General features: G+C 36.5%; 1 protein-coding gene across 1 annotated transcript; it reads left to right on the top strand.

Moving 5' to 3' along the window:
* Window positions 1-211: 211 nt before the first annotated feature.
* On the top strand, window positions 212-25,010 carry LOC126811932 (BRCA2-interacting transcriptional repressor EMSY). Its single transcript, XM_056101619.1, has 25 exons — window positions 212-356; window positions 915-1,091; window positions 1,208-1,282; window positions 1,839-2,014; window positions 2,576-2,704; window positions 3,747-3,973; window positions 4,427-4,643; window positions 6,161-6,261; window positions 6,856-6,979; window positions 7,800-7,919; window positions 8,564-8,698; window positions 9,892-10,007; window positions 10,726-10,866; window positions 11,267-11,384; window positions 11,691-11,871; window positions 15,347-15,423; window positions 16,809-16,921; window positions 17,269-17,707; window positions 19,365-19,507; window positions 19,934-20,201; window positions 20,849-21,005; window positions 21,544-21,626; window positions 22,509-22,588; window positions 23,283-23,447; window positions 23,925-25,010. The coding sequence occupies exons 2-25, from the start codon at window positions 928-930 to the stop codon at window positions 23,982-23,984; spliced, it is 3,609 nt and encodes a 1,202-aa protein (XP_055957594.1). The 5' UTR covers window positions 212-356; window positions 915-927; the 3' UTR covers window positions 23,985-25,010.
* Window positions 25,011-25,047: the final 37 nt, after the last annotated feature.

Here is a 25,047-nt window from a genome sequence, read left to right as displayed (position 1 = left end):
GAGAGGAAAGTTATAGCCGCTGTTTCACAATCACGAAAAAAAATCATTCATTAGATCATAGATAAAGAACCCGAAATCATGTGAACTATGTTAAAGATAAGTATACTAAATGTCATAATATCATTTAAGAATTTGCACAAACAAAGAATTTGTATATCATATTTTATACGAAAACATGGATAATATTTCACGCACGCGCAATAGCCTCCCGCAAAATTGCAATGGCGGCGTTTTAATAAAAATATTTTTGTCGTGGTTTACAAATTCAGTTTTTATTGATATTGTGGTTTTCAATAACCAAATTTAACCTCTATTATCCCATATTGATTACGGACAAACAAAAGAATTATTTTAAGGTATGAATTTTGGAGAATAACTTATTATTGATGCAGAAAACAGGAATAAAAATTAGTGAGGTGAAAGTTATTTTTTGGTAAAACAAAAGAAAACTCAGGGATTTGTAATGCCATCTAAACTTCCACATAAAACCAATGGTTTTTCATGCGATAGCAAATATACTTTGACCTGGTAGTTTTTTCACTCAGTAAGACCCTTTTCAATGCAAACTGTAACTGTAGAAAAATCAGTATAGTATGGATTTTAAATCCAAGCAAGTGCAGTCAGCTATGGAAAAAAATCAAGCCAATTAATTGACCTATCAAACAAACTGGGTAGTAACTTGTACACAGCTATAGACGTAGTTGCTTAAGGCTATTTGTACATGAATTCTGTTGAAAATAGCCAACAGAAAAGAGTGTCAGTGCTAAATTTCCAGCATAGCACACTGTATGAGTGTATGGTCCTATGCCAGTCTTCTTTAGCCGGACAGGACAGTAGGACGTTAAACCCCGTTTTATTTCATATATATTATTAGATTTTATTTCTAAATGGATTGTTTTTAATTTGTTTTCAAGGATCAATGTGAAGATGTCGTGGCCAATGTTACTTGATATGTCAAGAGATGATTGTAAGAGAGTGTTGAGACGACTTGAACTTGAAGGTTACTCGGCCGTTCTCTCAGCTTTTAGAGCCCAGGGAGATCTGACGAAAGAAAAGAAAAAAATACTTCTTGATCTACAAAACATTTTAAGGTTAGTGTCTAGAATTGTACAAGACTATGTAAACAATACGTCAACAATGGTGGATTTTGACAACATATTTTCTTTATGTATATCAAATATGATTTAAAGTTTACTTTTAATTTCAGTATTTCAACAGAGAGACATAGAGCTGAAGTCCGACGAGCCGTGAATGATGAAAAGTTTGCTACAATAGCTCACAAGTAATTGAATGTATTTACTAGAATTCAAACCCTATCCTAATTACTAGAGTCAGTGCCATTTCTATTAGTAAATGTTGCTAAAAGGGATATGTATGAAATAATAAAATCGCTAAAAATTAATATGTAACTGACATTCCCTGAGTAGAGCGAAGCTGATTGTTGTCAAATAAAAACCTACATAATTAAGTTTATCAAGTGATGCAAAATTTCATTTGAAATTCAAAATTGTTTTTAATTTGAATTGTATGATTATTCAATTAATTTTGTTAAAAATCAACAAGTGTGAAAATATGTATATGACGTCAATGATAAATTAGCTACGCAATCTCGCCCAATTTGGTAGGGGGTAACTATGACTGGCACACTGCCTGTTTTGTCTGGTTCCAATCTCAATTTTTTTAAGCCAACAGTCTCTGACAGTTTCAGTGCACTGCGCTTCACTCTCACAGAGATGCAAAGCACCAATAATCATCCAGTGTGCCAAGTGTGAAGCATGCGTCAGAGGTTGACCATCCTTTGTGTGCTGGCTTTCATTACAACTTTCTACTATTTACAGTATAGCAGGGTCTAACACAACGTCAGAATGGTTGATAGAGGGCCGAAGATTGATACCATTGATGCCACGTCTTGTACCACAGACAGCATTTACTGTTACAGCCAATCAGGTGGCTAATGCTCAGGCAGAGAAAAATGCGATGTTACCAATGCCTAAGAATACAGCTGGTCGAGATGGTTGGTCATATTTTAATTCCTATTTAATTTTTTCAATGTATATAGAACACATACATGTAGATGTTAAAAAGTACCAAAACTGATACCTTTTTATGAAAGATTTTTTGTTTCTCAGCGAATCCCAGCTTGGCCAGGGAAGACTCTCAGGTTTTATCCAACCCAATAACCACTTGTCAGGGTTAGCACAAGTTCGGGTGATATGAAAACCGTGATAGTAGGAAATCAGTGAAGAGTAGACAGAAATGCTGTTCTTAGGCTAAAATTTTCCTCCCTGGAAAGGCTGTAGTGGTTAAACCTGTCTTGAGATTCTAAATTCCATTCACTGGTTGATCTAGAAGGTTGAAAACATGCTCATAAAATCATAACATCTGTCATTGAGTCAAGTGACTCATTGAAATAAAATTGAACCATATGTTAGTCCCAAAATGATCTGGCTTGTGTCGAGTGGTAGTTAAAAACCATTTCTCTCTCACTCTCTTGTTTACATTATTTGTCTAGAATGACAAACTTGTCTCCTTTTCTACTGGTTTCTGATAATTATTTTGTTTCTTTTTCTTTCAGTACCACCACCACCAATGTATTCTAGCAGTATGTCATCAGTAGGGACATCAACATCTAAATTATCTCGTCCAGCCAGTCCTACTTCTAATGTGGTAGTTCTACCAAGTGGTGCATCAATCCATATTAAAGGTACATTATATGCAGGCAGTGGTTCTGGCAAGGGACGACGTTTAGGAATGCATGTAAAAGAACCCTTGGCTGTTGGAATTCGATATAAGCGTAGGCCGTAGTGCCGCTGTCCGAGCAAAATTTCACTATAGAACACAGTATGTTGTATGCCCGTCTTCATTACTCCAGTCGGAGCTAAACAGTAGGACGTTAATCTCCAATTCATTTCATACTTGCAGAATACCCGGCTTTGTCTGGGGCCCAAAATCGGCGGGAGCCCAATTTGCTGGGACCCAATTCGCTTGGGGTCCAAATTCAATGGCCTAAACATTCACAGGGTCATGCTTGTAGATTTGATACCACATATGTGAGGATGGAGCGCGTCGACGAAGCTTGATGGGCGAACATGCACACATATACACACACATACATACTTTGATTTTATTTATATAGATTAAAGGTGATTTTTGCTTATTTATTGACAGAATTAGGCCTCTAATTTCAGTCAGCTTTGCCAGTCTTAAATGATGAGCAGTGAAATTTGGTTGTCTGAAGAACTGCCAGTCAGTTTTACTTGCCATAGAATTAAAATTTCAAAGAATTTAACCTTAAACCAAAATTAATACAATTAAATTTATAGTTTTTATCTATAAAAGTTTATGTAAAAAAAATTTGGATACTGTTAAAAATTGTCAGATCCTTTGAAAAAAATTTCTTGCGAATCTGAGGTATCGGTATACAATATTGATCATATTTAAACTGTACCAATTGTTTTGCTGATCTATTTTTAAGTGATCTATTTCAATTAGGTTGAGAACAATCTGTGAATGGACTGCAACCTGGGTATCATTTTAAACATGACACAAGTACAAATTAGATGAGTTTTCGTGATTTTAAATGCTTATATGAATTTTCAGTCAGAGAATTGATATTGAATGAATGTATGATAAATTAATGCTAAATACACAAGATTAAATGATACCTGCAATACAGTGTATAGTATTCTTTAATAATTTATATTTGAATCGTTATATGATTGTCAAAGTTTTGTTGTAAATTTTAGGAGTTTTACATCCAGATGATGAGGAAGAATTACAGACTAGAAAACGACGACGAAGCCAATCCTCTGACACAATGAATCTCTCGTCTGTGTCAACGCAGACACCACGAATAGCATACAGTTCAACACCGCAATCTTCCCATAATACCATGTCTCCCGTTAAAATTACCATCAGTAAGAGTCCCCAAGGGCGTGGCATACCTTCAACTTCACATTCACAACCACCAAAGGTTAAAATTATTTTTATAGATTTGGGGAGAGGGGAAGGGGTGGTTGAGTGGTGAAATGCTTGATTTTTATATCATACGGTTTGTAACTGAGTCAAGTAGTGTGGTTTGATCCTAAGCTTCAGCATGACAAGGAGTAGGGTCGTATACCTGATGGGTTTTCTCAGTGTCCTTGGGATTCCTAAAACTGTTAAAGTTCCGCACACACAAGCAAATTTTTAAAATGAAATTGTACTATATGTTTGTCCCGAAATGACCTAGTTTGCCTCTGGTAGACATTGTCAATTTTGAATGCTTTTTACAAAGATTAAATAATACCTCGGTGACAGTGTATATTGCCTCGTTATATTTTATCATTGTTTGATAAAGATTAGAGAAGCCCATTAATAAACAAATAGTTTGTGTCAAACTCTAATCGAACGTTGATGTTTATGGGTTTTTTGTTTGTTATTTTAGGTTATTCTTGTAACAAGTTCAGGACAGTCCATGACCCCAACAGTTTTACATAAATCAGTATCCGTACCAATAGTACGTGCTTCTACGGCCACGTCAACAGCTCTAGCCAGTATGACGCGTGGTTCTATTATGATGCCTAGTAGTCCGCCTGTATCAATATCATCGCCTAACATCGTCACAGTTTCATCGCATGCATTTACATCACCAACAACAACAAGTAAGTTGAAATAATTCTATACCTGTAGTTATATCATGTGTGTTGATGAACTTGTACTTATATACTATCCAGACAGAGCTGCCGACTACCAGTAGCGCAGCGCAATTTGCGATACATATTTTGTCCGTTGCTAATCAAAAATTAAAATCTAACGTTTTTGATTCGCAGTAACTGCGAATCATTAATATGCCTGTCATTTTGGATATTGACACAAAGATTTATCCACATTTCTCAACACTTTCAACGTGTATAAAATATCAAATAAATTTTATAAACTACCCAGACTCAATTGATGATACTATATAATACAGGGACATAACTCTGTGAATCGGGACTATTAAACCGGAAATAGGGAATCAAGTAGTACCACTCACGTTGCGAGACATGTCAATTTCGAGTAATTATATCAGTATTCAATTTGAAAAAAAATAAATTCAGTGTATCCCCCACGTATTGTAAATAAAATATAAAAAATAAATACGTGTAAACGTATTGTAAAGTGAGAAATAAAAGTAAGAATTCCCGTAAACTATTATTGTTTATATCGCGTGCGTCTAGTTAATCGAGATTATTCGTAAAATACCGCGTGCTTCCGATTGAACAAAAATAATAACACACGATAAAAAGCAGACGAAATTGTTTTCTAACGAAGAAATAAGAAGCCACTGCCAAGAATTGGCTTCAGACATAAGGCCTAACAAAAGTCTACGTTCATTCAGAAATGTTCACAGCTAGCTGTGGAAGTGCTAAAATTCTAAAAAATCTTAAGAATGAAATCTAATCATTTGCTATCAATTAAAATTAAAATAATCTTGTTATTTAGGTGTTTTATGTTGATTTGAAACTGAAAAACTGCTAATCAATTTTTAAATTTGCTAATCAATTTTTAAATTTGCTAATCAAATTTGGCAAAATTGGACTTTTTGATTAGCAGTGCTGCTAATCATCTGTGAAAAATTACCGACAGCCCTGTATCCAGATTACCCAGACACTCGAGTCACTTAATGTGTAACATGGATCATCTGGGCAATGTAGGCTTGATTATCTGGACACTATATTACAATACCCTCATTTAAGCCTGCTGTGTCTTATTATTATCAGTATATTTATATGATATCCACCTGTCTCCAAATTGTCCAGGACTACTTTACTTAACAATTTACAATTAACAATCCATTAATCATAATTATACTCATTGTACAATGTAAAATCAGATTCACAATGCAACCACTTTTAAGGACGGTTCTGACAATTTAGCTGCTGTGGATGTATATTTCATTTTCTGGATATCTAAACTAAATTTTTAGTTGATTCAGTCTCTCGTTGGGCCTAGATATAGTATTAGACTGAACCTCGGCTGTATCAAATATCCTCTATCCATGGCTTCATGACAACATGTCTCTCTTTTTTTATTCTTATCGTGAAAGAAAATGTCTGTTTTTAATGGACAACTAATTGGTTGAGTCCGATATTGATATTATCTGCAAGGTATTTATATTTGATATGTTTTGTTGTAGTATCGACACATTCCCCTTTAATGGGTTCACCACCATCATTTAGTCCTACACTAGCCGGTAAACCAAGATTTAGAACAATACCACGACAGAGATTTCCTACAGTACGTATAAAAATATATACATCTTTTATTATGAAAAACCTTGTGGGTTTTCTCCAGGTCCTCCGGTTTCCTCCCACTGCTAAAGACCCCTACGCGCAAGCGAATTAATGAAATAAAATTAAACCATATGTTAGTCCCGAAATGACCTAGTTTGTGTCGTGTGGACGTTAAACCCCATTTCTCTCTCTCTCTCTTTATTATGAAAGGGGACATTGGGTTAACACATGCAGCGCGTCAAATTACAGCGTCTGTCATTGAGTCAAGTCGCGTGATTTCGATTCCCCGCTTAAACATGACAAGGAGTAGGGTCATCTGTCCAACCTCATGGGTTTTCTCTGGGTACTCCAGTTTCCTCCCACTGATAAAAATCCTTGCACGTAAGGGAATTATTGAAATAAAATTGAACCATATTGCAGTCCTGAAATGACCTAGTTTGTGTCCAGCGAACGTTGAACCCCATTTATCTTTCTGTCTTTATTATCAAAATTATAATATATGAAATTGAGAAATTCAAGTAGTTTATGACTAGGGGGATGACATGCCTTAAACAATTGGTTTCGGAAAAATGATTTTAATGGTATGTTTATTTTTCAGCAACATAAACCTGGAGTAGTTATACCAATGACATCACAACCTGTTCATCCATCACCCCAGTCATTACAGAATATACAAGTTAAAACATTGTCTAAACCTACAATACAGATAAAACAAGATGGCGGTAAGTTTCTCTTGTTGAAACATTCTCTAAACATATAACAAGATGGCTGTTGGTTGCTCTTGTTAAAACAAGATGGTCGTAACTTGCTTTTGTTAAAACAAGATGGCCGTAACTTGCTCTTGTTAAAACATTGTTTAAACCAACAATATAGATAAAACAGAATGGTCGTAAGTTGCTCATGTTAAAACAAGATGGATGTGAGTTTCTCTTAATGAAACATTGTCTAAAACAAGATGGCAGTACAAAACAATTTGACAAAGTACATCCTAAAGTTGACTTTTAAAAGTTATAACACTTAGAACAGGTCCTTAAAATCTGGGCAATTTTATTCCATAAATTTTACGCAACATATGAAAAAGATTGTTGACCAAAGAAAATATTTAGGTATTGTCTTGCAATCTAAGATTTCTAATGACATGAAATGAAATTGGGTTTAACCACGTACTGCTCTGCTCTAATTGGGCTAATGAAGACAGGCATATGCCAAGCAGTGTACTATATGCGAAAAATTTTGCCTGGACAGCCGCTCTATTGACTACTCTTATCTCAAATTCCAACTGTCAAGGGTTCTTTTACGTGCATGCGGTTATTGCAAACAGGACCTCGCTTTTTTGTCCTGTCCGAATGACTATACATTGTTACTTCCCAGGCCCCCAGTCCTGCACAACCGACAAGGCGGAAACACGCCAGAAAATCCTGAAAAACCTTTACGGGCCAACACCAGGATCGAACACAGGACTTCTGGGTTAGCAAGTCAACGTCTTACTCACCAAGCCATATCTCCCAGCTTAGTCTGTATTTATTGATGTTTTTGTTATAGGTATGAAGATTATTACACAGAGTATCCAAGGTACAACTAGTAAAATATTACCTAAACCATCACATTTATCTAGTACCACCTCTACAGGTACACCGGTTGTAGTCGTTAATACTGGATCAGGTAAATTACATAATGATAAATATTAATAAGTTATTTTAAAATACAAATGTGACGTCATCCTTTGATGTTGGCGTACCATTATTTCAAATAATGGTACAGGCAATGTGCCAAGCATATATTATTTATACTAGTTGAAATATTGGACCTGTGTGACGTATTTCTGTGAAATGCACTTGCTCGATAGTGTCTGTATTTTAAGCTGTTTAAAGGTCTCGTGGCAAGACATTGTGTAATATATAGATATATCCCTCGTGCAATATCAATATATTACTTTAATGTCTTGCACTCAACCATTAAACTACACATATTGCACACAATTCCATCAAAGTTAATGCTCCACTTACTACAATACAAAAACATCATGTGACCTATAACCTTTGGTACTCTATTGAGCAGCCATTATGACTGACTGCATAGTCTGTACTGTATATCTTCTTCACTAAAGATGACAGGTTCAAATCCTGGCAGACGCTATACCTGTCGCAAATAGGTATTGTTATTGTTGTTCAGTGATAGATAATTTAATAAGATTTACAGGCCGACATCTTTTATTACGCGAGTGTTTCTTCCACCAATATGTCTGACAGTTAGCGTGTAGATTCACCTGGAGTGCTCTAAATATCATAAGTTGATTATTTTTCTAGGTTCACAGACGTCAAAAGTATTGAATATTTCAACACCTGGTGGCCGTGTAATCACAACAACAAAGCCAAATGTAGTTACTGTCAATCCTAAAACATTACATTTAACGGCAGTAAAAACAGCAGGTGGCACCACAGGTAATACGATATTATATTACAAATAGGGGGTTGGGTGGTCTAGTGGTTCAAAGCATGCACGTGAAATCATAAGGTCTGTCATTGAGTCAAGTGGCCTAGTTTCGATGCCCAGCTTTTTACGTGACAAGGCGTAGGGTCGCCTGTCCAACCACAAGGGGTTTCTCCCTGGGTCCTGCGATTTCTTCTCACTGCTAAAGACCCCTACATGGAAGTGGAAGTGAAATATTGAAATAAAATTGAACTATCTGTTAGTCTGAAATCACCTAGTTTGTATCGAGTGGACGTTAAACCCATTTCTCTCTTATATTACAAATATGCCAGACTATCTATGAAAAGTAAGGCCATACAAAAAAAATAATCTGGTTATCAGACAATCCTTACGAAAAAACATCTAACACTGGAGGGAGTTTTTTATTCTTGTGTTTTTATTTTGTCAAAGGATCATTACTGGGCGAAATGACTTCTTATAAACAATTACGTTAAATTTCAAAGAGCGCTAAATTTATCTCTCATGTTGTTTATAGGAATGTGTAGCCTAAATTATCCAGTATCAATTATATTTGTCAGTTACATTTATCAGGGTTGCATACTTGATAAATGAGCCTATGTCACATTTCTGGATTCATTCAAGTTTGTAATAGAGTTGCTTCCTGTGACCTGGCTAAATAATTTTATGTGCAATAATTAAATAGACCGCTGGATTATCTGAGAAACCGATTGTTTTTTATATGGCCTAAAATATTGTAAAGATCTGTATTTTAATGAGATTATTGGTCAATTAAAACTGAATTTAGCTTTCATACTTAGTTTAGGTTTCTGTTCTATTAACCAATCAGAAAATTGAAAAGGACCAGGATGTTGTAATTTTTTTCTAATTGTCTAATTGATAGGTGCCGTCCATTCTATTTTATTCTATTTTTAGTAACATCCATCGTGTCATCGGATTTTGAACTAATCATAAACATTATTTAAAAGACGATATGCTATATAACATAAGAGATATTTCTATTGAAAATCCATCAAAGGGAATGGAAGCTTATTGACCTTATTTCCTGAAGCAGACAAAAATTTCTAGTGACCTAATTCTGGATCCAACTAAAAATGTTTGAAATAGCATCCCTGGTATAAATGTCTTGATCAACACAAATAGTCTGATGGTTGAAATATTTGTTCTCCATTTCTTTCTTTTTTAGTATCGAAACCAAATGTTATTGTTGTCCAGAAAACTCAACAACGCCGTCCCCATACTCCTACCATGATATCTAAATCATCCTCTACAGTTCTCGCTAATCCTACAGCTTTTGAAAAGGTTAGTGATTCTATTATTTTCTTTTGTATGCGGGGATTGGGTGGCCAAATGGTTAATGTGTGCACGTTGCATCATAAGGTCTGTCATTGTGTCAAAAGGCATGGTTTTCGATTCCCCATTTGTACATGACAAAGAGTAGGGTAGCCTGTCCAACCTCGTGGGTTTTCTCTGAGACCACCACATGCAAGCGAATAAATGAGATTAAATTGAACCATATTTTAGTCCCAAAATGACCAAGTTTGTGCTGAGTTTATGCAAACTCCTCAGGCTTAAGTGAGATTGTTCGGCTATTCCTTTTATATAGTCATTGGCAATGGTCTGAACATGTCGTGGAAGCTATAGTCCAAATCGAATCCCAAAGTCGCCACATCTTAAGTCCAATACAAGTCACTGACTTTAGTACTGAGTCGAGTTTCAAGTCTTCACAAATCCTAAGTCCTGTTATCAAATGAGTTGGCAATTTATGCTGAATTAAGCAGGTTAGTGTTATGTCCCCTCAACGCAACTCGAATAATTTACTCTTTCAAGCGCAGTTATCACGACTATTGAGTCTCGATAAATATTTTAAGGCCAGTTGCTAGTCAGATCTTGAGTTCCCCGAAGTCCAAAAATGGTTCATTTTCTTTCAGTATAATATAAACAGGATATGCTCAAAATTAGGTTATTGGATTTAAAAAATTAAAAATGGATTTATTGGAACAAATAATAAATGTTTTAGGAATTGGTTACATTTATACAGAAACAGGAAGGAAACCCAGGGGTTAATATTAGCCAATCAACATCAACCTTACCCTCAGGTAAAATAGGTGAACGTAAAGTTATCATAACAACAGCATCTACAGGCGGACAGAGTAAACTGGTAAGTATATTGGTTTTTCTTATTTTTCTTTTGCTTTAATATAACAAGGAATAGGGTTGCCTGTCCAACCCCTTATCTTAGAGGGTTGGGTTGTGAGATAGTTTTAACGCATGCACGTTTGATCACAAGGTCTGGCATTAAGTAAAGCGGTGCTGTAATTAGATTCCAAGCTTGTACGTGACAAGGAGTAAACTTTGTGGGTTTTCTCCGGGTCCCTCAGTTTCCTCCCACTGTTAAAGACCCCTATATGCAATCAAATAATTGAAATAGAATTGAACCAAAAGTCTCTCTCTCTCTCTCTCTCTCTCTCTCTCTCTCTCTCTCTTTTATTAGGGTGGTACTGAGGTATCTAGAAATAAAGGAATTTTAATGACGATATAATGATTGTTTTTATTTTTAGGGTGGGGCTGCGGTACCCAGAAATAAAGCCGAGAGTGAAGGTCGTACCTCGTCGTTATTAGCTGAATTAATACAAGCTGCTGGTATAGTACCTGATACAGTTACTGATTCATCACCAGGTACACTCATTTAACAATTTAATACTTTTTATTGTGCAGATTAGGTTTTTTTATGCTGCTTCATATGCAAGAATTCAGTATTTTAACAAAGACATCTTCCGTCTGTCCAACCTCCTGGGTTTTCTCTGGTTCCTCCGCTTTCCTCCCACTAAAGACCCTTACACGCAAATGAATTATTGAAATAAAATGTTAGTTCCAAAATGACCTAATTTGTGTCCAGTGGACATTAAACACCATCTCTCTCTCACTCTCTCTCTCGCTTGACAAGAAGCCATATGTTTGATTATCTTTATTTAATAATGGCAGGACAAGTGGTCAATACGGTTGGTGGTAACGAATGGTTTGAATATGATGTAACAGAAGAACAGGCCCAGGCTCTCGCAGCTAGCGGAACAACCGATCAGGCTACTCTACAGGCCATATTAGGAATGTCATCTGCTCAACAGACGCAAGCTGAAATAGAGGACAAGCCTGCTGATAATCATAGGTAAGTGATGGATTGGACGCTGCAGAGGTTGAAAAAGTATCAGGACCTCGGAACATTGTTCACAAAAATTTTGTGGGATGAAAATATACTATTCAAAAAAAGTAGGGGATATTTGATTTTTAAGTGTTATTAAAGTCACCTAATGAAACTGACAAAGAAACAAATGACAAAATGAAATGAAGTTCACATTCATCGATTTATTCCAAATGATCGTTAGACTAAGTAAGGCACAGACTGACCATTATAAGGGTAAAATGATACCCGGGGTCAAACAGCAAAGTTACCACAGCATCACAACCAAGTCAGTAACGGGTAAATCCTCCTCTGTTTGCCAAACAAGCATTGATCCGACGTGGCATACTCCTAATGAGACGTCTAAGGTCATTTTGGTCCAGATTGTCCCATTCCTGTTGCAACGCAGCAGCAAGTTCTTGGACATTGGCAGGACGTTGTTGACGTTGACGTAACCTCTGTCCAAGCATGTCCCAGACAAGCATGTCCCAGACATGCTCGATGCTGGCCAAGGTAATGTGGTGATGTTCTGTTGTTGGAGGTAACCTGTAACGATCCTGGCCCTGTGACATCTTGCGTTGTCATCCTGGAAGATGAAACGGTGGCCATGACGTCGTGCGAACGGCACAACATGGACTGCCAAGATGTTGTCCCGGTAGTACTGGCCTGTAACACGCCCTGCAACAACATGTAAAGCCGTTCTTCCAGCAACAGTGATGCCTCCCCACACCATAACAGAACCACCCCCAAATCAATCATGTCTGATGACGTTAACGTCTTGGAAGCGCTCGTTTCGACGACGCCACACCCTCCTACGTCTGTCCAAAAAATCAACAGTGAACCTTGACTCATCTGAAAACATCACATTGCTCCAGCGTCGATTATCCCAGTGTTGACGATCCCTACACTAACGACGTCTTGCCTGAATGTGATGATCTCTCAAACAAGGGATCGCTCGAGGACGTCGGGCGCGAAGGTGACCCCTATGCAGTCGATTCCAAATCGTCTGGCCACTCACTCTCACACCAGTGTCTGTTTGAAGACGAGCGCTGATCTGATTTGCTGTGATGACACGATTTCTCAAGGCCAAGGTACGGATAAATCGATCCTGGGCTTGAGTTGTCGCCCTTGGTCGACCTGAGCGTGGTCTGTCCTGTACAGATTGTGTATCACGGTATCTGGACCATAGCCTGCTTATGACAGACTGAGAAACATTCATCGTCCGCGCCACAACCGCCTGTGTTGTGCCGATCTGTAGCATGCCAAGGGCACGTAACCTTTCATTTTGGGTAAGCCGACGCATATCAAAATTTGTTTTCTGGTCACTAAAACAATTAAACTGATGTTTCCACCCTGGAATTCAATGCCACAATGACTGTAACATTCAAAGTCAGAGTCGTGCAAATCTTGGGTTGGACCCCCATGATGATCCCAAGCATCACCTGCATTCCATGCGGTAGCTATTGGTGCGTTTGGGCGTCACATGTAACTGGAAATGTTTCTTCTGTTAGGTTCTATAGTGACTTTTTTCGTAGTCATTTGCATATTTTAGTATTATGCCCCCAAAATCAAATATCCCCTACTTTTTTTGAATAGTATAGTTGCAGAAATGAATTGCAACAGGGTTTCACATCCTACTTTTCTTCACCTATGGGACTGATGGAGATGGTTATTTGCAGAAATAGACAAAAGGAAGATTGAGGTCTGTTTGAGAAAAGGCCAGGATGAGGATGATGATGACAGTTGTTTAAGACTACAGTGCATGTAAGAAAGGCTTATGGTAAAAATATTTTACACCTTGGCCGGATGCCACCCAGTTCTTGAGGCTCTAGGGTTCAGCTTTCAAGGTGTCTGAAAGTAGATCCGGCACTGGCATTTAAATTGGTGAAGCTAGTTATAGTAACGTGTTTATTTGGTGAAGCTAGTTATAGTATAGTGTTTATTTTGTAAAGCCAGTTACAGTACAAGATTTATTTGGTAAAGCTAGTTATAGTACAAGGTTTATTTGGTGAAGCTAGTTATAGTATAGTGTTTATTTTGTAAAGCTAGTTATAGTACAAGGTTTATTTGGTAAAGCTAGTTATAGTACAAGGTTTATTTGGTAAAGCTAGTTATAGTACAGTGGTCTCTGTCACATCCGATCTCTGATCACTCCGGATTGCTGTGACATCCGGTATGATTTTCATGTCCCGATTTATTTCCTTATTACTTCAGCCAAAAAATCGCTGGTAAATCCGAATTCTGTATGTTCCGGATTCCGAAATCAATCAGCCGTCCCGTCACATAATTTCCATTGAATCGACACCGTATAATCCGTACTTCAAACGGTGGGTGTGAAGCATCCAATTATCGGTGAGATTAAAACTCAATGGGTGTGAAGTCAGAAAACATTAACAAGTAATCACCAATCAATTATCGGTGAGATTAAAACTGTGTTGATTACTTTGATCGGTAAAGCAGTGAACCAGAGTTGTTTTAAGGGAGTGAACAAGATCTACCTGCCAGTCAATTGGTCGGCCAATCGCAAAGCTTGGATGACAAGTGCCGTTTACTTTGATTGGCTTGAAAAACTGGACATAGAACGACAGATTATAAATGACAATTGACTGAAGACGGGGACGATGAAGAATATACATTAACGACCGACTTGACCTATTCAAAATTCCTAAGCATGCTCCACGACATTAAACACTTCGCACAGATTAAGGACGAAAAGATGATCGCAACAATTCATTTGTTAGAAGATGTTGCCCAGGACTCCGCCTTACGATATGCTTCCGGTAATCTTAACTAAGCAAACTACTTTAAACGATTACATGCATTGATATTTATAAATATATTGTACGCATGCATTGATATTACATGTAAACGATTTATGAATATATTGTACGCATGCATTGTTATTGTTAATTATTTAATATAATAAAATTTTGAAAGTACAGAAAAGTTTATCATTTATAAAGGGAATAGCATTCTGGTGATTCGAAGCTACAATATAAAAATACTTCCGGTTTTCGAAGTTACAGTATTTCCGGTTTTGGAGAAAACTCGGTATTCCGAAATGCTGTGTGTTCCGAATTATTGTAACGATCCCGCACGATGTCGGATGTGACAGAGTCCACTGTACAAAGTTTATTTGGTGAAGCTAGTTATAGTACAAGGTCTATTCGGTAAAGCTAGTTATAGTGAAACTAGTTATAGTATAGTGTTTATTTTCACTTTTGACGGTGTATCTCTTTGCAAGTGAAATGGGTCCGTCAGATAAGCCGCCCATATGAACTGTTTATGTTCATGTGTAGGCATTTGGCCTGTTATTAACACACGCTGGTGACCTCTAATAAAAACAGCAGTGCATTTCCGCAGTTTTGTATTGTTTCTGAATATCCCCTACTTTTTTGAAAAGTATAGTACAGTGTTTATCTGGTAAAGCTAGTTATATTATTATGTTATTTTGTATTTTTAGTAATGAGGTTTTAGAATTAGATCAAACAACTGAACAACCAGAAGAAACATCTACATCAGAACATTATTATACTCTTGGTAGGTCACTCATTTAATGTAGATATACTCTTGGTAGGTCACTCATTTAATGTAGATATACTCTTTGTAGGTAATTCATTTCATATAGATATACACTTTGTAGGTCACTCATTTAATGTAGATATATTCTGTGTAGGTAACTCATTTAATGTAGATATACTCTTTGTAGGTAATTCATTTCATATAGATATAATCTTGGTAGGTAATTCATTTAATGTAGATATACTCTTGGTAACTCATTAACTCAATTCATATATATATAATCTTGGTAACTCAATTAATGTAGATAGACACTTGGTGACTTGGTAGGTAACTCACCTGACCTTTCTGCGGCTTTTGACACCCTTGATATTCCTGATCTCCTAAAAACCGTCGGGCTTGAAGTCAGCTAACGATCTTTTGCGTTTGCAGCACCATATCCCTGTAACCAGTTACCAATTAAACAGGGTTCCCGCGGTCCTTGAAAATCCTTGAATATCCTTAAATTTAAAATTTCATTTTCAAGGTCTTGAATATCCTTGAATTTCGCGGAAATAGGAAAATATCCTTGAATTTCAGTTGAGATCCTTAATTTTGTTTCAAATTGGTAATAATAGTAAGTTGATATGAAAATCCCGTTTAGATTAGAAGTTTTATAACGATAGTTGGTAATGTTTTGGTTATTTTTAAGATGAAAAATTGTAACTTTAGGCTAAAAAATGTCCTTGAAAATCCTTGAATTTGACGTATATTTATCCTTGAATATCCTTGAAAAAATGTTTGATGAAGCCGCGGGAACCCTGTTAAAAATTAGACAATCCAAATCTATCAAAACATTCAAGTCAAGATCAAAAACCCATCTTTTTTTTAAAAATAGTTTGATGTGACCAAAGAGGAAATACTTGATAGCGCATTAGGAACTAAATGTTTTGTAATCAAGTGCTATATAAATCATGATATTATTATAAGCAGAAGATTTTCGTATAGACCTAGACATATCACCATTTTATTATCATTTATTAAGAAGAAACTGTACGATTGTTAACTGTCAAAATGTCAAATAGAAAGTAAACAAATGAAAGTCATCTGTTTATAAGGGAAGTAACTCTCATTATGCTAGGAACATTGCATTTGAGAAAGCAGGTTTGTCAACATTTGTCGTCATGGTTACTTAATGGTAACACTATAAGGGTCAGTTAAGAGTTAAATGCATGCCATCGTATACACAGGACTAGACAGGCCTTCGATCCTGCATGATTGACGAGGCTAATTCTTGAGGAACTTTCTCGGCCAATACCAGGAGAAAATCCGAGACCTCCTGGTTGGCAGGTCAGCGTCTAAATCACTGAGTCACTGTGACTCCCCCAGCCAAGTACCCTGTTCAACCCTATTTGATTATTTTGTAGAACAAGCTATGTCGTTGATAGAACAAACGAACCCTGCTTCAGTCAGTGTGACCAGTAGTGCAACTAGAGAAATAAAACCACAGTATACTATAGCAACACAACCACAACTCAAGGTAAGCTGTTTGATAAATATACCCACAGTACACTATAGCAACACAACTCTAGGTAAGCTGTTTCAGAAATATGGTTTGTTATTTTTCTCATCAGTCTACATCTAGGCCTGAATATAGGCTAAGGTCATCCTATATTGTATCCTCGATTCAACAAGGGGACGTTGGGTGGCCGAATGGTTTAACGATAATGTCTGCCATTTAGATAATAATGTCTCTCATTGAATCTAGTGGCTTGGTTTCTATGCCTGGCTAGAACGTGACAGAGAGTTAGGTGGCCTGTGTCCAACCCTGTCAGTTTTCTCCGGGGCCTCTCACAAAGACATTGATATTTTTCTCCACAATTTCAGGAGAAAGTTGAATCCACGATGCCAACCACCCCACCACCAACCCCAGCTGTTATAGTGGAGAGAAATGTCCCGATTGATTTACCAGAGATATTGAAAGATAACGAGGAGAGAAGGGATGAAACGTTTAAAACAACTGAACACCAAGAAGATCCGCCATTACAAGAACCTCCCTTACAGCCTCAAACACCTCAATTTGTCGGAGAACTAGATCCAGAGACGGGGCTATTTTACACCGAACCCAAACCCAAGACAAGTGCTGAGTTAGATTTAATACGAAGTTCACTGGAAGAGGCTAATATTGATCTAGGTACATTTCAGTATGTTATGGATCCTGTTACGAATAAATTAGTGAGAAGGGGAGGTAACTTTGGGTCATCATACGGAACAACGATTGACTTAACAGAAGATGATGATCAAGAACCGGTCGTCGAACGTTCAGGTAAGGAAATCATCAATTGCATCATTCTGAAAACTTTACATTGACTATGGGGATACTATGGGGTGTCAATCAAGTGAAAAGGAGAATTTCAGAGTACAACGCATGTGCCGAACTGACAATCAGTATCATCCACAAACTTCGACATTGAAAACAAGAATTATTGGTCAGTTTAAATCAACAATGATGTTATCTTACTGTGAAAAGATGGGCTTCTGATATCCAATATTTAAGACAAACTAAACATTTTACCGTGTACCATAATAGTTTCAGCGCCATTTGTAACAAGGGACTCAAAGAACGAGTCTAGATATATTCCACAATTCATGTCAAACGGTGACGTCATATTCTTATCTGGAGAGCATGGACAATAATTACTACTAGTGTAGACTGGAATAACCAGAAGCAAAAGATTGCAATTCAATGAGACTTCTAGGGTTTTTAGAAATTACAGTAAAACAGAAACGATTGAAAGTAAATCAGTTTATATACATTCATATTACATTATTATATGCATTTCGAACCATTTGTGTCAATTTCTAGGCCATAAATATTAGCGATTTAGCTCCTTTAAACCTATTTCATTTTTATACGCCCATATGGAAATGTGGTCGTATATTGCCGTCGCCCCCGTCCGTCCGTCGTCCACAATTTCTTGTGAACACTCTACAGACTACATTTATCTTCTGATTGTTTTGAAATTTATATATGTTGTTTGTATTAGTGAGATGAAGAAGCCTTTTTAATTTCAATAACTTCCGTTAATTTCTTCTGAAGTTATGGCCCTTGTTTCACTTTGTTGTACCTTGTGAACGCTCTAACGACAAAAGTTATCAACCGATCTGTATGAAATTTGTATGCATCATTTAAATTAGTAAAACAAAGAAGCCTATTAAATTCCAGCAATTTCTGTTAATTACATCTAGAGTTGTGACCCTTGTTTCACTTTGTTGAATCTTGTGAAAGCTCTAATGACAACAGTGATCATACGATCTGTTTGAAATTGATATGCATCATTTAAATTAGTGCAACGAAGAAGCCTATTGAATTTCAGCAATTTCCCTTTATTACGCCGTGAGTTATGGCCCTTGTTTTACTTTGTTGTACCTTGTGAATGCTCTAACGACAAAAGTTATTATCCGATCTATATGAAATTTATATGTATCGTTTAAATTAGTAAAACTAACAAGTCTATTGAGTTTCAGCAAATTTCTGTAAATTACATCTAGAGTTATGGCCCTTGTTTTACTTTGTTGAACCTTATGAATGTTTGAACGACAAAAGTTATCATCCGATCTGTATGAAATTTATATGCATTATTTGAGTTAGTAAAACGAAAAAGCCTGTTGAATTTCAACAATTTCTGTAGATTACTTCCAGAGTTATGGCCCTTGTTTTAGTTTTTAGAACCTTGTGAACCCTCAAACGACGAAAATTGTAATGTCATCTGAAAGAAATTGTCTATTAAATTCCCCTAATTACCTACAAAAGAATAAATATGTGACAACCTTTGTTGACGACTCGGACGATTTAGCTGCTGTGGGCTTTTGTTTTGTTGCCTGGCAACCTATCTTGTATTACTTGAACTGTTATCATTAGCCCAGTCGGAGCTGAAGAGTGGGATGTTAAACCCTATTTGATTTTGTTCTATTTGAATCAGGTGGTGCAGGAGGTGAAGGTAGAGAAGCAGACGTTATTATACCTCTACATGATATAGAGAATCTGGTGACGACAGACAGTAAAAAATCAGGTTTACAACCAGTACAGGCCAATAAACCATCATCAGTTACCATCCTCACAGAGGTACATAAATACTTAAACTAATTCTTGATTTATATTTTACTAGTAGAAGGGGCCAAATTACCGGGTTCACATCGCAGTTTGCGATTTATTTGATTTGATTAGCAAAAATTGTCGACTGTTATTTTGTTCCCTGGCTAGGAGCCATAGTGGTTCAGTGGGTAAAATTGTAACCCAGTTTTCTTTTAAGTTTGCATATGTAGCCATAAATTCTTTCACATTCATTCAATATTAAATCTCCGTTCGAAAATTCTTAAATAAAAAACAAACCTAAAATCACCAAGAATCATCTAATTTGTACTTATGTATGTCCAGTGTAAAGCTGACTGTGTGTGTGAAATAGCTTTATGTAATTTCCGCTTCTACCGTAGTGATGTCGCCTACAATAAACAAGTCGAATCACTCATGGAAATTTTTTATTTATTTCAGACAGCAGAGGTAATATGTAACTATGGCGCTGGTGACACGCCTAGTATACCGGTTGCTATGGATGATACAGATCGCAACGTGATGGTACGATTAGAACCGAGTGGTGGAGACTCCCTACCTCTCAAACTAACAAAATTTACCCCGCTATCGGAAGAAAAAGAAGGTGTTGGTTCAGGAGGGGACATAACTCCTAGAATAATTTTAGAATCTCGAGATCCTATAGAAGAGAGTTATCTATTGGCAGCTAGTCAGTCTCTTGGTAGCCATGGTAATTATGATATTTATTATTACATTATCTATAGTGAATTGACCGACTGAAGATATATACAAACAGACAGACCGATAGAGATATGAAACTAATCAACTGAACTGTTAGACTTTACCTATGGATTGCATTGGCCGAGAAAGTTCATCCAGATTTTCCGGCGTGGTTCCCCCTTGTCAGTGTTGCAGGACGGAGGGCCTGACAAGGACAGCTGTCTAGTCATTCGGATGAGACGAAAAACTGAGGTCCCGTGTACACATTGGCGTGCACGTAAAAGATCCCTTGACAGTTGGAATTCGATATAAGAGTAGGCCGTAGTGCCGCTGTCCGGGCAAAATTTCCCTCTTCATTAGCCCAGTTCGGAGCAAAACAATAGGACGTTAAACCCCATTTCATTTCATTTCATTTACCTATGGATTTTCTATAAATATATAAATATATAGCCACTTAAATCATGTGGAAGATGTTTTGTTTAAGATTTCAAAACTTAAAAATTTGGAACTGAAAGTTCCTGAACAACGCAACAAAGTACTTTTGGTTTCTATATGCCCACATGGAAATGTGGTGGTATATTGTCATCGCCTTCGTCCGTCTGTCGTCTACAAGTTCTTGTGAACACTCTACAGAGTACATTTATTTCTGTGACACAGGAAGTAGTTCTGATAGTCAAGGGGAAGCTGATCCAACACGAAGTAGTAAGAGAAAACGTAAATTACCTGTTACTGTAGATGAAAGTCATTCACCAACATCTTCAACATCATCAGTATCATCTGTATCACAAGCTGGTTGGGTTCGATCAGCTGCTGGGTAAGATTAAACACTTATAATTAGATTGATAACATCACATTAAATATACTAGTAGCTGTTTTTCATAAGTATGTGTTTTTTATGCGCCCACATTTTCATGTGGACTTATATGTTGTCGTCTCCTCTGTTTGTCCACCTGTCCGTCCAACATCTGTTTGTGGACACTCTACAGGTCACTCTAATGATGGTTAAGTTTGAATTGTACGAAAAATCGCTTTTTTTTTTTAGCTTGTTCTCTATCCATCTCTTGCAAAATGAGAGCGTATCTTGCCTGCTGGCAACAGCTTATACAGTATTTAAGTATAAGTTATATTTAAATATTTTAATCCCAATTGCCTTTTGAACTACTTGGGTTCGATCAGCCATTTTATAACACTTTGTACATATATCAACTTACTATAGTCTTATTCTAATTAGATATTTTTCAGATTTCATCACTTTTGCATTTCAATGGAAACAAATTTGATTCAGTTTTGACAGAGTCTTCTTGTAGAATTTTTTTAGGTATAAATATGCGTGTATTTCTGTTTATTCATAGATTATTACAGAAAGTATCCAAATATCGTGGAGTGAATCGTGAGAAAGGAGAATTAAATGCTGCAGCTTGGTTTACACAACCAGGTACGTTGATAATCTTATGCGATTGGTTGTCTGGTCATTAGGTCGGTGAAAGAGTCAGGTGGCACGGATTCGATTCCCAGCTTATACGTGACAAGGAGTAGGGTCTTCTGTCCAACAAAACAGGATTTACATGTGTATTTTAGTCAGATTGGTGTGAATTTGGCACTAATTCATTCTGCCAAAGATGTTTGAAACTTAACAAGATATATTGCATAGATAGTTGGGACTAGAATGAGTTACAAACACCATAGAGTTAAACATACATTATGCAAGAGCTAAATCTGTCTATTGCAGGTCTTTCTTTAGGCCTGAAATGTTATCTAACTTATTAATTAGACATTAATTAACTTGTCCAGACCATAATCAACTCACAATGTGGTCGCTAGCCTATTATATTTACTGGATTGGAATCCGATCTGATGCTCAATGCTCATTGCTGTTATCTAAATTATTAATTAGACATTAATTAACCTATCCAGACCATAATCAACTCTAGATGGCATCGCTAGTATGCGATCTTTAGTGAATTGTGAGCCGATTTACTGCATAACTTTCTTTCACGATTTAGCGATTAAATGGATAATCGAGACCATGCTGTTTATCGTACTGACTTTAGTAATGATGATCAAGGCTAGGTAGAAATTCAAACGCTTTGTTCTCGGTTCATAGTGGATCAATTTGAATGAAATTTTCAGCAAATTGCCTTTATATTATCTAGTTTTTAACTATTATAGTGAGAACTGCCAACTCGTTATTGAATCTCCCATAATGTATCTTTAATAAAGTGACGGTACTTTGATTAACCTGGAACTGAGCCCTTAAAATCTGCCGTTTGACATTTAAACCTGTGTTTTAATTAGTTATATTTGATTATATTTGTAGTTGATCCTGTAGATGCACCTGATTATTATAATATAATTAAAACACCCATGGATTTCGGCACCATTAAAAAAAAATTAGAGGTAAATAATGTGACTTACTCAAGTCTTGTATATGCATGTACCAGGGCTTTCCTTGTGGTCAGATTTACTGGTCTTGAGACTGACCTTAAAAATATCTCTGTTTCGCTTAATGCTACCTACCAACTAAAACCACTCACTAACTTAAAATATTTTATTGTTCATCGCTCATTGATGATTAAATCCAAAAATGGATAATCAAGACTATATGTTTTTTATCGTACCGACTTTAGTAATGATGATTGAGGCTAGGCTTAAAATGCAAAAACTAATATCTCGGTTCAGAGTGGAGCAATTTTGAATGAAATTTTCAACATATTCTATGAAAGTGTCATATGTGTTGCTTCTAAACTATGAATCAATATAGTTGCAGACAAAGAATATTCATGTGGAGACCCTCTGGTTAGTCTACACTCTACAAATATAAAACAGCTGGATGTCTCCAAAGACTCATTATAGCAATCGATTTCTAGAGAACAGTATCATTTATGATTGTCAATAACATTTACCATTTGATAATTGAGTCCACAGTACATTTCCTGGGAAATACATAAATAATTTATCAATAAATAAAAATAAAAACGGGTTGTGCAGTTCTTTTTAAGTGATGCAGGATTATCTGAGAACCAGATTTTTTATTTTTGGCCTTATGTAGGAATGTATGAAATAGTAAATGTTTATATTTGTTTATTTTAAGTCTGGTGTTTATAAAGAATTTGAAGATTTTCATGCTGATATGACGTTAGTTAAAGATAATTGTTTCCTCTACAATCCACCAACTAGTCCTGTACGTGGGGATTGTAATGACGTTTTTAATTATTATCAAGCAGAGGCTGATAAACTGATAGAAAAATGGCAAAAGGTAAAACAATTGAACTTTTTTTTTTAGGCCTCCTTCAATAACTATGTTCTCTAGACCCTGTTATTCTGAAAAGGGTATAAGATGAGATAAATTTTTTAATTTTATTGTATCAATACGCACATTAAGAGCAGCATACATATTTTTAAAACAAAATGAAAATAGTACAATAGAACAAAAACCATTTGATGTAGTAACGAAAAAATACTAGATCTTAGAGCCCTATTTGGAGGTAGACAGGCGATTTCCCTTTTCAAGCTCATATATGACTCCAAGCTGGACTTGGTCTGTCAACCATAACTTGCCTTTTTCAGCAAGTTTCACAGTGTCATTCTAGGTGGAAATGGGCGTTAACCTCAAGGTGCATGTAGAAGAAGAAGCATTCTGCATCAGCTTTGGCTTCTACATTTCATTTCAGATTGTCTGCACTGTTTGAGTATTTCCTATTACATCTACATGTATTTATTTATGTATTTTCAGAGTCACATTGGGTCACCATCCAAGAAGACTCGAATCGACAAAAGTCCAGGAAAATCGTAGTCCTTATTAATTAACAAATATCTCATCTTGTATATTCATCGCAATCATTTCAACCCATCGTATGATATTATTATTTTGTGCCATTTACATTTATTAGTTTCAATCATGCCAGCCCAAATTGTCTCCACTTGACTACTTTTAATTGGAGGGTTGGGTGGACAAATGGTTAACATGTGTTCGTTGGATCAGACGGTATGTCATTGAGTCAAGTGGCGTGGTTTCGATACCCCACTTGTACATGACAAGGAGTAGCGTCGCCTGTCCAACCGCATGGGTGGTTCCCAGGTTCTCCAGTTGCTCACACTTCTAAAGACCCCCTACCCGAAAGCAAATTATTGAAAAAGAAATGACCTAGTTTTTGTTGAGAGGAGTTAAACATCTCTCTCTCTCTCTCTCTCTCATAATTTCGATTTTCGCTTGTACGTGACAAGGAGTAGGGTCACCTGTCCAACTACTGCTAAAGACCCCTACGCACAAGCGAATTATTGAAATCAAATTTAACAATATGTTAGTCTCGAAATGACCTAGTTTGTGTGAGTGGATTAAACTGGATTCCTCTCTCTCTCTCTCTCTCTCTCTCTCTCCCACCACCTCTCATAAAGACATGTAAATTATTGAAGTATACCATGTGCTTGTGCAGAATGAACTGTCCAATTGATGACCTAATTAAGACAGAAGGATTATTTATATCTTTAAAGCATCTCTCCATGAATTTTATTAATTGTATATATGTATATCTTATAGATATCCTGCATGTATTGTATATTATTTATAGTGTATCATCACACAGTATTCTCTAAATTCAGTAAATATTGGGTTACTGTACTATCTAGATTCAGGGGCCTGGCAAGGAACACTGTCTTCGGATTTGAGAAAATAATGAGGTCCTGTGTACACGTTGGTATCCCTTGGTAGTTGGAATTCGATATAAGAGTAGGCTGTAATGCCACTGTCCGGGCAAAATTTCCTTATCACACTTTATAGTGTATGCCCGTCTTTATTAGCCCAGCCGGAGCAATACAGTGGGACGTTAAACCGCATTTTATTTCCCTAGATTCAGGAA

This window comes from Patella vulgata, chromosome 1 (assembly GCF_932274485.2).
Source record: "Patella vulgata chromosome 1, xgPatVulg1.2, whole genome shotgun sequence".
NCBI lineage: Eukaryota > Metazoa > Mollusca > Gastropoda > Patellidae > Patella > Patella vulgata.
This window is presented reverse-complemented; position numbering and strand designations above follow the sequence as displayed.

Excerpts from the sequence above, each read along its gene's own strand:
- LOC126811932 (XM_056101619.1), top strand. The coding sequence starts at position 928 with ATGTCGTGGCCAATGTTACTTGATATGTCAAGAGATGATTGTAAGAGA. Across the intron at positions 4,644-6,160 it reads TACATCACCAACAACAACAA|TATCGACACATTCCCCTTTA; the intron begins GTAAGTTGAAAT and ends GTTTTGTTGTAG. Across the intron at positions 17,708-19,364 it reads ACCGGTCGTCGAACGTTCAG|GTGGTGCAGGAGGTGAAGGT; the intron begins GTAAGGAAATCA and ends TATTTGAATCAG.